Genomic DNA, 15,574 nt, shown 5'->3' on the forward strand with positions numbered 1-15,574 from the left:
CCAAAGAAGAAGCTTGTGAACTATGTTCTTAGTGTTACAAAGCAAAGACTCAGATCAAAATGTCTTACTTGCAAAGAAAAATACTGCAGTGCTGAAAACAGTACTTACTGGATTTTTTTTAACTTTGCCATCATAACAGTAAAATAATTTTAAAGTTAGAGAACATTTAATAAATGGAAGTACTGATATTCACTGAACATTTAAAAAGGTATTAACTTACTATCCTGATCTGTATGCACGTCTATTATTTCACTGGTTTTGTTTCCATCTCCAAAAGCTGTGCTTGCAGTTAACCATAGAGTATAATGGCTGTATTTTGCCAAGTCATCCAGAACTGCAGACTGGGGCATATTGACATCACTGTCATTACTATGACTTGTGAAATTCTAAAGAAAAAAAAAAGTGTTGTCATTGAAAATATTATTTATTCATTGATTTCTCTTTCTAGTTTCCCATTTAGCCATCACCATGTGATATGATTCTCCATAGAGTTCAGGAGATATAAACCTTACCTTTGACTCTTAATGAGTCCTGATTTTTATTGAAATACTCAATTTATTGTAAGATGTCTATTGTTACTCCTTGTAAGTACTACAGAGTACTGAATTCTCCTCCTGTTGTTTGTAGTTGATGAATGTCAATCCATCTTTTTTTAAAACACATTAAATATGGGATATCGCAATCCATATTGCAACAAGAAAACAACAAAAAAGCTGCAAATTGCTCATAGATTACATGATCACACATGTGATTGCCTTGCCTGATCTGCATGAAGCAAATCAAAGGACTTCTCTCACTTTATTCCATTTTTATGAGAGCAGTTCTTACAGAAATTGTCTCATTCTGAATTTAAAACTTCCAGCGGCAGAGATTTCACCACAACAATTGACAAACTGTTCCTTTTGTTAATTGTCCTTCCCATTAAAAACATGCCATTATTTCTAATGCACACGTCTGTACCCAGTGGATTGTGTTAAACTGAAGGAACTGACAGAATTTCTTTTCCTTGTGCGGTTACTTGCTAACAAAAGGATTGCACCAGAACCAAGTCCCACTTTCTTTTGAACTAGATAAAAAATTCCACTAAAACTGTGACTGTTGCAGTAGGTTTGTGCTCTAGATCAGTCCCTCTGAGGACATTATTCCTGTTTGGAATGAACCATTTTGGAAACTGAAAAGGGACAAAAATAAATCAGATTAATTATGTATTGTCAGCTATGCCACATAACTGGATGTGTCAAATCACCCACTGCTTTATGGGAACCTCACTTAGATGATCCAAAGCTGTTTGATTCATGATTTGCAAACTGTGGAGAGTTCATGTACCCCATAAGCATATTCAGCTCCAGCATTGGGTAGGAAGTCAAAGCTTTGGTCCTGATTTGAAGAGTCAGTATCACTCCTCTCCAGCAGCCACACTGCCCTGTTGAGCAGATGACACGGGCAGCACTTCTCAGGACCAAAAAAGTCCTCCTAATTTTTCTACTCAGCAACATTTTCATGGTGAACTGGATTTTGCCCAACCCCCTGATGAATTGCCTTGTACACATTCCAGTTATTTGGCCTGCCAACTATTTTTGGTGCTACATCTTATTCGCACCTTCCATCTCCTTAAAATCAAAGCCGGCTTTAAATTAAATTATTTCCTAAAAAAGACAGGCTGAGATAGCAGACTTACTAAAACAGGAGGGAGAGACAGTAACATTTGCATATTTAAATTCAGAAATACCACATATAAACACAGCATATTAAAACTGCATACCAAAGAATGTGTTCTATTTCCCTTGAGGAACGTTCCTACTGAAGCGGTCACTGCTAGACACTCTATCAAACAGTTGAGTCAGTACTGTGCAAAATGATAGTTCAGTATGCAATCTCGACGTCTGTCACCAATGTGTATGAATTTAAATATCTAACATAACCACCAATTTTTTTGTACAGGCAGAATTATTTTATTACTGCAGAAAACAATAGGCGACATTCTCATTCATTTCCCTGAGATTTTTATACCAATATATACCAATACTGAATTTGTATACCAATATACCAATGCTGAAGACCTAGTTTTGCCCGCAGTCACTAGTGCTCACATAACATAAATAAGTAAACAGTTTGTTTGGCAATGAAAATGTAAACCTTTGTTTTGACTGCAGAACAGAAGCTGCATCAGTAAAAATTCCACCTTAATATATAACTTTCTTCTAAACATAGATGGAAGCTCACACTATCTTCATGTAACTAGCTGAAAAAGGCTGGGAAGAGCTTTGCCTTACACTTGGGTAGGGTAAGATACAGAAAACAGAGGGTCGAATTCTAATTCTTATTTCTGATGCTCAGGCACAGAAAATACCTTCTGATCCAGAAGCATCATGGTAATACCCTCCCTCCTGTTGTTATTATGAGATATTTTAATTATTAATTATTAGTAATTATTAATAATATCTAATAAAAAGATACAAAAAAAGGACCTTAAATAATTCTCTGAGTTTTCAAGGTAAAAATGTCAAAGGTATTACATCAAGTTGTGATTCTAGATTTAATGCGAGTTCATTGGTACGAACAGCTGAAAATCCAGCGCTTAGTTTAAAAAGCATACCTTTACAATTTAGTCAGCTGCCTGGCAGTTAAGGACTCAGTGAACCAATGTGAACGCTATAACAACAGGCTTTTTGATGCTTCAACAAAAACTGTTTTAAGTGGTAGTCCCTTTACTATGAGAAGCCCAAGGCCCAGTGACTACCTCAAACTTCTCATACGACAAAATGTTCTAAAAGAATGAACACTTAATTAAGAGTAAGGGTGAGCAGGAAGAACTGTGTGGGTACAAACTGAGAAAAGAAGCAACTTGCACTAATTGTACCCTGGGGATAGAACACTATAGGAAGTTTTACAATTAACTGTGGCTGCAGATGAAAGCAAACAGCTTAGGATCTTTGGCTACAGCTGAAGAAATTCTTCCTTCTGTCCCCTTCTTCATCCATACATGAAAGAAGTTTTGACATAGCAAAGTATCAGATTATTAAAAGCAGCTAAGTGTAAGCAATACACACAGGCCGTGAAAGCGTCAGCAGAAAGTAGTATCTTCTTCACCTCAGGAAGCAGCAGAAGTTTCCAGTGGCACAAAGCTGTAATTAGTTGTATACAGCCAACACAGTGTTGCTGTTCTTCACTGTTAGCCTTTTTACCTTGTTCTGTTTCCTTCTTTAGGTTCATTGTCTTGCACTGTTGTCTTGAGTTAGAGTATCACATATTTGACTCTGGCAACCAGACGAGAGTGGTGACACTGAGGGCTAATCCAAGACATCCCTCAAAGAGTGTAATGCACACTGTTCCAGTACCAACCTAAATGAAGATATTTCCTTTTTGTGTGCTGTACCATTCTGAGGCCATCTTTCAAAAAATTTGCAGTGTATTTTAGGGAAGTTCCCCTTTTATCTCTATTTTGGTCATATTGGTGAAAGAAAAGCTTGGTTGTTCAGGTAATATAGGACGTTGCCTGCATCCCTTGTCTGCATCCTGAGGACAGGCAAAGCCAAATTTCACTCCGAACTGTATTCAGTCATGTTTGCTTAGGTTGGCTTGAAGTACAGCGGTTGGATGTTCGGAGTCTAATGTTCAGACTCCAGAAGGGCAGTGGGCTTTTTTTCCCTTCCTTAGCTCCTGGTTCCTCTGTCTGGTTTGGCAGATCAGGACAGTTGTCATCTGTACTGAAATTCCTCCACTGGAGAACATTCTCCAAGCATGAATTTATATTTGTAATTAGCATCTTTCCCACTTTCTTGCTAATCAAAACACAAGTACAGAGAGATTGAAGAAAAGAGTTTATTCAAGTCAATGATATCTCTTATTTAGCATAACAGTATTTAGCAATAAGACAATTACTTCCATAGAATCTTTGACTTCTTTCCTCGATAAGGTTGAACAGTATGATTGCTTCAAGCATCCTGTAAGGAAACCACAGAGTAAAAATTGCAAAGCTGCTATCGCAAATAGCAAAAGCTCGAACTGTAGGAATCCAGCAGTGTCACAGAGAAGTAATGTGAACAAGAGGTACAGTGCCATGTCATCCCTGTAAGAAGTACCCTTTTTCAGAATATGTGCCATATCTTTACTGCACTGGGGCAGAGTAGCGCGCATAAAGGAAAAGTAGCATTTTCCCTAGAGCTATGGCAGCAGAGGACAAAAGATAAAGCTGAACTTGAACCTAGCCTTGTGCTCCTTCTATTTGGTTACCAGTCATTCTTCCTTCTCTGACGCTTTTACAACCTGTCAACATCCCCATAGAAACAGACCACTCATCTACCAAAATCCTCACATTTAATCTCCATCACTAAATTTTTCCTTCTGTGATTCTGGATATGAATCCTGGGCCTGAGCATCCCAGGCCTTCTGACTGGACAACCAGTGTGATTTTTCATGTAGACCTGTAAAGCAAAGAAACTATTGATTATTTTTCTGCCCTAGGAAGGTATGTAACTGGGGCGGGGGTGGGGAGGGGGAAGGGGAGTGCCTCTTTTTAAAGGAAAACTATTTTTCCTGCAAGTTTCTGCATCATGTCAAGGAGCAAACTGCACCCTTTATCTCAGGTCTTTTGCTTTCCCCCCTCTATTTACTCTGCAGCTACCGATTTCCTGTTTTTAACAGTGCAATTCATAATCAGTGTTTTATATTCATTAGGTTTTAATATGCCTGAGGAGTTTGAGAACATATGAGAAATGACAGCTTGAGACAACAGAATAGTAGTAGTTTTAGTATGACTTTTTATCTATTTCAGATTATGACAGCATTGGAAGATGTTAGTTAGCTTGAGATTCTTCAGTGGGGCTGCTTTTCAGGCACCTAGAACATAGGCTTTAAGATTTGGACCTCTGTTATTATTTCCTGACAAAGAAGCAGATGAAAGACTGGCAGAGAATGGCTGCCTACAGCAGTGTGTCTGAGAAGGTGGGGTTGCTAGAAATGTGAAAAGATCACCTACTTTTTTAATTCTCCTGTATCATTTCCCGAACTCAAAATATAGTTTGGATAAATATAAGCCAGAATGGTGACCTAGATGCAGAATATTCGAACCCAGGGTTAATTCTTTCTAAATGTGTGCAATACAAACTCACCAACAGACCCTGCAACCACATGGTTGTATTTCTAAGTTACAGATAGTTGTTATCTGTATATGTGCCTACACTCATACAGCTTACAACTCTCCCTATATGTCACATATACATAACATATATACATATCAGGCTGGTTTTCACATGTGCATTTCTCTTTTGTAGAAAGAGTAATATAAAATATCTGACAGAAGGGAGCAGGGGAGAGATGTTTGTTTCTCCTGTTTGAAATCTGCCTTGCACCTACAGGAATGCCAAGGTACAGAATAGGACTGCAATGTAGATATGGTAGTCGCCATGCCAAATAGTGAACGGAGACATGTGAAGGGCAGCGGGAGTTAAGGGAAGCAGACAGATTAGGAGTGGATCATGATTTGAGAGATTAATGGTGATCTCCCATGGCCCGTAAGAGACAGATGCAACAGCAGCTGAAACCTATCTTCTCACAGCTTTCTGCAGAGGGATGGCTTAAAAATCAAAGATGAAAGGGCAAAAATGGTAGTTTCCACACCTGGAAGTGGAGCTACTGTCAGCGCATTTTTGCCATCCACTACATAATATGCCAAAGGAGAGGTAACTTCCACCCATGCCACCATCCTGTCCTTGCCAACTACATCACACAATAATGAAACTGGACCCTCACCTTGCTGAGCCAGTGCCACTGTGCTCCACCTTCCCTATCTTGTTCCTTCATTTCCAGAGTCCTGGGCACATCCAGAGGGATTAGAGCTCTCAGTGTAACATTTTCACCTTACTCATTCACCTCAGAGTTCCACCTTCCTAAAGGCAGGAATAGCCCAAGTCCGTAGTCCTCCTTTAAACTTGCTTGAGTTGTCCAGGAATTAGATAAATGTAGACACTCTTCGTAGGATGGGCTCGTTCAGGTAATGCACTGATGTAAAGGTTTCTCCAGGGATTTGTTAGGCTAAGAAAAATGCTGTTGGTATAGCAGTGTGTGCAAGCAGAGGCTGAAGATCTGAACTGTAGCCCTGATTTTAATCTCATCAGAATGTGAATTCATGGGACAGTCCCGCTTGCATCTGAAACTATGCAGACAGAGCCTGGCAACCACACAGCTTCACAGAAGTCAGAGAAGTGTATATGCTGAAGTATGTCAGCAATTATTCAGACACAGGTATTTGTAAAATTTTTGAGTATTTTTATCTAGTTATCCTCAAACACATGCATACCTCACACAAGACGTATCTTAAGCATAAAGTTATGCAGGACACGTGATTTTTCATGTATTAGTTTCTTCATGAATTTATCTATCTTTCTTTTCTTCCACATGTCTAAAGCTTATAACCAAAATCCTGTAAAAGAAGCTTATTTCTTCTTATTATAATATATTCTTATAAAGGAGAAGAGAAAAACTATATATACAATTTATAAATGTTGTGCACAATTAAGGATCAAAGTAGCAACAAAAAACTCTACACGAAAATGTGTGGATCACCAAAAAAAATACAAATAACATTTTATTTGTGTTTTATGCTTTAACTTAGGAATCTCAGTATCTTTGTTTCAGTATACTGAACAGTAACTTCCTTTAGAGAGTAACAAAAACATGAAAAAATAATGTGTTCACTAACTTGATTTTATCTTCTTATTTTCAGTACTGTATTAAACATGCATTAAAAAAGTAAAACCAGAGCTGTTACAGAAATGTATTCAAATTTAGATTAGACTAAAATAAATAGTCTTAAGGATGTGCAATGAATGTAATAGTTCTTGTGTTTATCTACTTACATATGTATTACTTGTATGTGTGTACATACATGTACATATAAACCTTGCAATATGGAATACTACTCAAAATCTATTTGCTTTAATGCTTAATGATATGAATGTCCAATGAGATGCACAATGCAACATATGATTTCAAGACAAGCTTCTGTCTATATAAGTTAAAAAACTGCCTTGTGATGAAGGAATTATGAAAAAGCAATATATTGATAACTATAAACTTGATTTAATCTTTAATGGATTATTAGAACACTTTATTGAATTCTACAAAAGAAGAATATAAAAATAAGCTTACCTGTATGAATATTCCTGAATTATTTCTGAAATAAACTGAGTAGTACAGTATATTTCCATTAGGCTTTTGAGGAGGAGACCAGAATAGCATTATTGATGTGGAAGTAAGGTTTCTGTACACAACATCTTTCGGTGGATCACTTGGTGCTGAAAAAATGTTAAGTTTCAGCATAATTTTTTTACATTTTATTGCTCAAGAAACATCCACCATAGATTTGACCACATCCTACATCAAGTTAAATGTATTTCTGATTATGGTACAAAAACTGCTTCTAAAATGGTGAAATCAAATAGCAAATATAAATAGTTTTTTAAAACCCTATTTTTTCAGAAACATTAGTATTTAGCTGCACTTGTAAACAGATACTCTTTTCTCACCAAATTTTTCCTGTACTTACTGGTTTGGGCACATGCAAAGTCTAATTTGTAGACATGGAAGTAAGTTGACTGAGTTAGGCCTCTATGCTCCATATATAGTTAATAGGAAAAGATTTGTTTCAGAAAACCTAAATTAAAAGCCTTGTTCTCTCTTTGCTGATTATAAACAGAATTCAGGCTCCCAACTCATGTAGGTAAACCAGATACTTAAGCCTGGACAGTATGATCATCTCTGGTTTTTCCTCTTTCCTTAGCCTATTATGCATGCAGGAAGGACTCTGTAAGTCTTCTTCAATTAGCCTCTCCTCCTGTCCTGTAAAGAATAGCAGCATATGGTCCTTCTCAGTAGCACAGTGATGCAGGAGAGTCAAATTCAGTTCCTTAAGTCAGCTTAAGAGAATTTAAATCCATATTTCTCACCCTCCAAGAAAGTTCTCTACACAGTAGAGTACTGAACACTGTAACTTATCTCTCCTGCTTTGTGCTGTTCTAGTTTGTAATATAATACTAAAATATTAATTGGAGAGGAAACGCCAGGATCAGTTCCTAAAACTCCTGCCCTAAAAAGTCAGTTCATGTTTCCATAACAGCTTCAATAGCAAAGACTGGGAATACCTACAACCTGATGATTTAGACAGTCTTTTGAGGGATGGCTTGGATAGACACTAATCCTGCCAGTAATTCTGTATTGGGAAGTCAGTTCATCTATGCAGGATGATTCTGAAATATGCCTGCATACTATCCATTTTGGAACAGATCGTAGCAATATAATTGATGGGAAAACCAGATACAATAATTAAACTGAACGACTTTCAAAGCACAGTATATAGTATGATCATTTATAAAAGTCATCTACCATGTTGGAAGTAAAATCATTAAAATAGAATAAACAAATCAGTGTACACTTGCAGATTACATTTTCAAATTAAAACCATTTCAGACACTAAAGAGTATTTTCCCATCAGTTGTGTCACAGCAAGATAAAGCAAAGAGCTGTTAAAATATATTATAAAATTAATTTGATTTATTTCAAAATTTAAAATAAAATTGTTTTAATTTTACCCGTCTTGAAGGAAAATACAAAGTTTTGCTCAGTAAATTAACAGAAATACCCAACATATAGAGCCATAGATACATGTACACACAAAGACAGATACACACAAATAGACAGACAGAATGCCTGTTCTTGACCAGTCAAATACCGCTTCTGGTTCAGTAGCCTTATTAACTTAAATAGGGCTGATAGAAATGTAAGGCTGAATGAAGATGAAGATTCATACTATATATATGATTACCTCCTTCAGAAGTTCTGAATGTTATAGTATCACTTTTTATGTTGCCATCTCCAAATCTTGTACTTGCTGTTAGGTAAGCACTATAATCATAGTTATTTTCCAGGTCTGTGAACTGCAATGACGTTTCTGTTACGTTAACACTCCTTTTTGACATTTCATTCCTAAAGAAAAAGTATTTTATTAATTATATATACACACCATTTCTGTATGCTTGCAACTGTGGCATGTGATATAAAATTGAAAAATGTAATATTGTGGTAAATACAAATATTTTAGGCTTCATAAAAAGACTGGGATAACTTTTGTCTTTTATGTTGAAAAGCTCACTTTTGTATTGTTGCATCACAATATGGCACGCACTTAATTTTGCTTAAAAAAACAACCAAACCACAAAAATATATTTGTCAATTTCATCAGTAAAGACAATGATCATATGGAATATCAAGGAGGAGCATGTCCATCTAGTAACTGCTATCAAATGGTTATGTGGTACCCTTGGGAAGGACACAGTAGGGCATAACTAAACTGTCTCCCTGGACAGGAATAGCGAAATATAAAAAGATTATAGCAGGGAGCATGCCCTACTGTGACTCTGTGAAATTGGTCAGAAGGCTGAAGTTATAAATGGAATAATAGAAGATGATATGGAACAGGAATTAGCTGGTGCTGAGTTAATTCTGGTGGAATGTAGCAGGGGATCAGAATGGAACTCTAGTCAGGTCAAAACCCGCCTAGAAAGACTGTGAGATGTAACATTAATAAAACGCTGGTATTAGGATAGGTATGAAATGATTATCAGAAAGTAAAATAAGATACAGAAATAACTAACTTGAATTCAAAAAGTCTGCTATTCCTCATTAAATTAATTTAATCTTTTATGAAAAAAATAGCAGGAAAAAAGCTACCCATTCCTGTAAAGATTTCTACATGACTGGGTGCCCTGTGTCTTTAATGAGATTTCATACAGGGATGATAATTTGAGAAGTAAAACCACATATCTTGCTCCAGGAGTCACTATGGAGCTCTTCACAAACAAGAGAATGAGTTCTAATTAAAAAAAAAAAAAGGGGGGCGGAAAGACTGATTTAAAATTATTAGATGGGCTGATTTTCATCCTTTCATAATGAATGAATGTCCCGTTAGCAAAGATCACCATCTGATACTCCTGAAATAAAGTTACATTAACAAAAAGTGGAATGATAAAATGTATAAGAATGAAAAAACTAAATTCTCCCTATCCCTTTCAGATTTTGAGTGGAATGTCTCTTGATATGGGAAATGCTCTTGGCAACCGAGAAAGTTAACATTTACATTTTTCCCAAACTTCTGACATTTTGAACAGTCAGTAAAAAGATACAAAAGGTTGCAGCTGCAGTTATCAAATTCTATACAAAGAAAAGACATCTTTTCCTGGATCTTTGCCCGATATATTCTTAGTATGGAAAAACGTAGCTGGTTATAATTTAAGTAAGAAGAAAATCCACAGCTTAGTGCTGCAAACACTTCTACTCTGAGTAATTGCATTCTGATAGCATCTTATTTGCCAAAAAACGTTTCCACAACTAGGCATAGTTAGGAAAAGGAACAAAAGCTTGGGGTGTTTCAAGAGAAGTTGATTTTCTCTTTAGAAACAACTGAGATTGCAATCAGAATAATATGAAAACACTGATCAAAGTGAGCGCAGTCTTCACAGACAATGAGAAAGAAAGTACCTATCAGACTAAGCTAAGGCAAAGAATTTTAATGAAGAATAATAATATTAACTTTTAAATGAGAACTTTCAGAAACCCAGACAAAAGAGATTCTAAGAAACTGCATACTTTCACTTGACAAAGACGGGTACCATATTTTCTTAAAAAATCTGTACCTCAAAGTAGGCCTGGTCAGTAATTATCTCACAAAAAGTTGCTGAACAGGATAATGCCAAAAGACAATAGCTATATACAGGTTCAGCAATTTGTTAATATGCCTTTAATACTCTAGAATTGCAGACTCGGGCTTTGCTACCTGCTAGCACCCAAAATCATCTTGTCCTGTGACAAATTCCATGAAAGATAATAACAATGAAAACATTACAGATATTACCCTTTCTATTCTAGTAGTTGGGGATTTTTTTTCCCCAATCCATTAAAGAAAGGTTACCAAATTCTCTGTAACTGTTGCAATATATTTAAGAGAAGGAACATTTATTTGTCATCTGTATTAACCTTCCTTTTTCTGCTTTATTGAGAAGCTCTGGGATTAACAATCTTCCCCAAAAATATACTGAATGCCTCCCAAAAGCAGCAACTATGGCACAACAGCTTGCCTTGTCAAATCTCACCCTGCAATGCTTTTTATAAAATTGTATAGACAATTCTGTTAAATACTTAAAATTCCCTTCTTTCCCCTCTCCAGAAAAAAACCCTCCAAGGAAGGAGTGAAGTTGTGGGCCTTTTGAAGGCAATGGGAGTTTTTTATCCAGTGTGCTTGCCTCAAGATGACACTTAATGCCTCTCTAATTTTAGATATGGCACAGTAAGGACAGATAAGACAGAGCAAGGATAATATGGAAGGAAAAAGTACAAGACTTACTTCAAAAATGATGTGGTTGCTTAATCCAAATACTTAGAAAGACAGATCAATTAACAGTTTTTTAAAAATAATTCTTAGTAATTCATTTATCAAAATAACAAAAGCGGTAAACTTTAAGGCAATATAAGGATGAAAAGTTGTATAACCTCAAGTCTTTGAACACAGCCTGTATCAAAAACATAATTCTTATTGTGAAGTAACTCTTTTCTAGCTAGAGGATAGTCTTTAATGTTTTTTGTGGCTAAAGAGCACCAGGCCTTGCCAATACAGTAGAAGTAACAAGACAAGACAAATTTAACTTTTCTGGAAAGAAGAGCTCACTCCTGTTCACTTGATCACCAACTTAACTGAAAGTTATAATTTAAAAAAAAATCACTAGGAACCGAGGCCAAACTCTATCCCAAAATCATCAAGTAACATTAAAATAATAAATACAAACTCAACAGTAGTGTGTTTATAAGGACTGCTGATTCGCGCATCTGGTTCACATCTCATGAGGTGCACGTTAGCATTTGCTTCCTGCACCTTAGTAGTGGCAATAAAATGGTACAGCATAAAAGCAATATATTAAAAGTGATCAATTAAAAAAAATTTTTCACTCCCAGTAGAAGTTATACATACATCTTTGAAAAGATGCCACATCACTAGACCAAACTATATTATGCAGAGAATAAGACAGAAGCTGCAAGTTTTAAAGTGACAAAACTATTTTTTAAAGGTGAAAAAGGATTCCAGGAGGGATGACAGAAATAAAAAGATAAAAAGAAAAGATAGATGGAAAAAACCCCAACAGAGTAAATGAAAAATACCTGTTAAAAAATACTCGTTTGCGATGAATACAATAAATACAAAATATAACACTAGACATAACTGATAGCACATACAAAGACTCAACATTGCTTTCACGCTTTCTACAAAGGAAGCAATATTTCTCTATTTGAAGCCTATTTCAAATCTCCTTGACAATTTAGCATAGGCTTGTGCCCTGTCTTAAAATAGGCCTAATCAGAATATAATGAAAATAGCCACCATGCTCTAAATTAAATTTGAATTCATTTACCATAACATAACCTTGAGAAAAATCTGAAAATGCTTACAAAATATTTAATACCCCAATTTTCAGCTACTACATTATACCTGAACTTGTATATACAAAAGGCTAGTATTTTAAGTGTTGGATGAATATTCATTCTCCAGAAATGTGTAATCAACACATTGTGTAAGAAAAACCTAACATTCCTGATAGGTTACAGATTAATATTTATCCTCAGAACTACTTCCAGAAAATCTTACCAGACGTAAACTGTGTAATAGAGGATAATTCCATTTGGCTCCAGTGGAGGTTTCCATGACAACTTCACAGTGACACCCGACAACTGTTTTACGGAGAGGGATTCTGGAGGAGAACTCGGAGCTATAAAATGAGAGAACAGGACACAACATCTTGTTAAACAGCTAAGATCGATGGGTTACGCAGCATCCTTAAATAGGTTTTTAATTATTTGTGATGGAAAGTGAACTTTGTACTACACCAGTACAGTATCCATCAACTAACGTTAAGGCGCAGCTTCTTTTCCTTTTTCTGACAGATGATAAAAGAAGATTTTGCATGGTGGTGTTAGAACATCTGTTTCTGTGATTCAATGGAAAAAGTACTTCATGAGAAAACAGAGCAACGGGTAGGTCACACTGATTCACCTACTGTCCAAGTACAATGCTGTAGGGTTTTTTTCCCTTCTAATAAAAGCAAGAGCTTTATAGGTATGAACACATGTAAAATATGGCAAAATAGTCCCCCTGAGGAAAAAGAGGTGCTGTAAAGAATTATACAAAGCACCAAAAGGTGGAAAAATGGATAAGCATGGCATTGAGAGATGATAAAAATGTGGGATACTAGGCAGTGGTAAAATCTATCCACTCCATCAAATAACCACCACATTCATACATTTAACATGTCACAAGGGCAAATATAAAGATAGGCATTGACTGAGACCCTTAAAATCCATTTTAAGATGAACTCTACGTGACACCATATGACAATTGTGCAGGGAAACAACATAAGTAAATGAAAATATTAGACCATGTTTGATTTCATTCTAAAGCTCATATAAATATTGCTGAGGAAAAATATACCCACGTATGCATAAGTGATACTGGTTTGTATTAGCATGTTATTGAAAAACAAATCTTTTTCTTCATCTTGATTCACAGATATATGTATGACTAGGAAGGAATGTTAGAATTACTTTTGTTTTTCTCAAATTAAACCAAAGAGCATCATGCACTAAAAATTCAGGTCATAGCTGTAGTCATGCATGAAAATTGAGAATATGAGCATAGCTATTAGCAAATCTATGAAACATTTGGTCTGAACCTTGGAACACTGTGTTCCTGTGAATAAAGAACATGTGGTGTATTATAAATATTGTTGTTTTTCAAGTTGTTGTTCCTTCTTTCACTATCTCAAAAGTTGGCATAAAGGTTTTAGAACTCTGCACATTTAAGAAAAAAAAAATCGTGAACAAAGGTTCACTGAATTCAGTGAATGTCTGTATTTACTAGCGAAAAATGGTGACAGCTGTATTTAGTGTTTTACTTGTTATACTATCCTCAGTGGCTATATAATAAAAGATCTGTCATACTGTGAATGTCATGTCTTTTTGGCATGTCTGGTTCATTCTACATTTCTTATTCACAGGATATTTTTTGCTGGAGAATAGAGCCTACATTGCTCTAAACAAAAATACTCTATGCAAAAGATGGATTTATCCAAATTAGCTGTTCCCAGTGTTCTCCAGCAACATTACTCTTCAGCAAAGGTTTATTGCTGACAGCGTGAATGTAAGCCCATCAATTTGGAGATTTGCAGATCCGTTATCATCAAAAGCTGGATCTTAGGCAAGCCAGTGCTCCCTAAGATGTGAAAAGAGAATTAATTTGGGAATGGCTGGTGGGATGTTTGTGTCAATACCACTTTAGTCTGGGTTCCCAGAGACCTCCTCCCTAAGCAATGGAGAGTGACAGACACAGCTTCCTCCAAACTGTAATTCACAGCAACTAAGTTGAGATTCTGCGCTGAATTTTTTTCAGGATTCCCCTTCCAGAAACTATAGAGGGGACCAATGATAACTTCCTACAAGTAAATGGGGTACAAATATTAATTTAAGGTTCCTCTGCTGATTTGTGACCTACTGTACTAATTAGCAGAGGATGCAATGACTGTGTTCTACCCTCAGCCTGCAGTGCAGAACACTTCCCTGCTCAATTTGGAAGTCCAGCCCTACAGATGATAGACTTTGAGCATTTTCATAATATTAATAATTTTACATCTATATATTTGTGTCTGTGCGTGCATCTGTTTAGAAGAATCAAAAAATCTCCAAATGAAAGAACTGGAAATGTCCCTGGACCATTCAAGCTGCCTTTTGGTGGTTTTCCCTTTCTCTGGCTCTCACATTTCTGCAGAACCATATACAAATTTAAGTCTACCGTGTGGCATATTAGATTAAAATAACATTAGTAAATTAAGATTCTTCAAATTCATAAGATATTGGTAAGACCAAACTTCCATGCAGAGCAATTACGCCATTTCACTTAGGTTGTACTGATAAATATATTACGTAACAGATAGATAGATAGATGTGTATGTTTGTGTGTAGGTAGATAGATACGGATATCAATACAGAGACATAATTGCAATAAAGTATATAAAACGTACACATATCTGACATGAAGTGTAAGATTAGTTTAAGACTACAAGCAGACAATGATACATTGCAACTTCTGTTCCGACTTACCATCTTCATCAGTTAGTATATGTAGAGGCAGACTACGAAGGCCCTCCCCCACTGTGGTACTAGCAGACACTTCTACAGCATATTCTGTGTATTTCTTTAAATCTAAATAAAGAAGAATAATTCAGTAAACCAACCATTCAGTGGGCCAAATTAGGTTTTTTAATGGACCATAAGTAGTTCTGAAGTGCTGAATAGGCCCATCACTTACAATGATCTGTATCTTTAGAGACTGAAACAAGCATGAGGAAAACTCGAACACAAAGTATTCTTCACGAATAAAAGAAGGGGCAAAGCGATAATTACCAGTTTATACTTAATTTTCCTAGAATGCTTTACAGATTGTCCTTGGCTGTAGGCTCCCAGCATTAACTGCTGTGTCACG

The 15,574-nt window shown here is 36.0% G+C and overlaps 1 protein-coding gene across 5 annotated transcripts in view; it reads right to left on the reverse strand.

Moving 5' to 3' along the window:
* The window catches only part of PTPRQ (protein tyrosine phosphatase receptor type Q), a 137,711-nt gene that overhangs the window by 67,049 nt on the left and 55,088 nt on the right, over positions 1-15,574 (reverse strand). For all 5 annotated transcript variants that reach the window (XM_063322867.1, XM_063322866.1, XM_063322865.1 and 2 more), the window contains 5 exons: positions 15,193-15,294; positions 12,689-12,809; positions 8,822-8,982; positions 7,150-7,295; positions 221-386 (listed from right to left, as the gene is read on the reverse strand). In XM_063322867.1, coding sequence (XP_063178937.1) covers positions 221-386; positions 7,150-7,295; positions 8,822-8,982; positions 12,689-12,809; positions 15,193-15,294 — 696 coding nt within the window. The remainder of the gene's footprint in view (positions 1-220; positions 387-7,149; positions 7,296-8,821; positions 8,983-12,688; positions 12,810-15,192; positions 15,295-15,574) is intronic.

The sequence above is a fragment of the Chroicocephalus ridibundus genome, chromosome 1, assembly GCF_963924245.1.
Source record: "Chroicocephalus ridibundus chromosome 1, bChrRid1.1, whole genome shotgun sequence".
Classification (NCBI taxonomy): domain Eukaryota; kingdom Metazoa; phylum Chordata; class Aves; order Charadriiformes; family Laridae; genus Chroicocephalus; species Chroicocephalus ridibundus.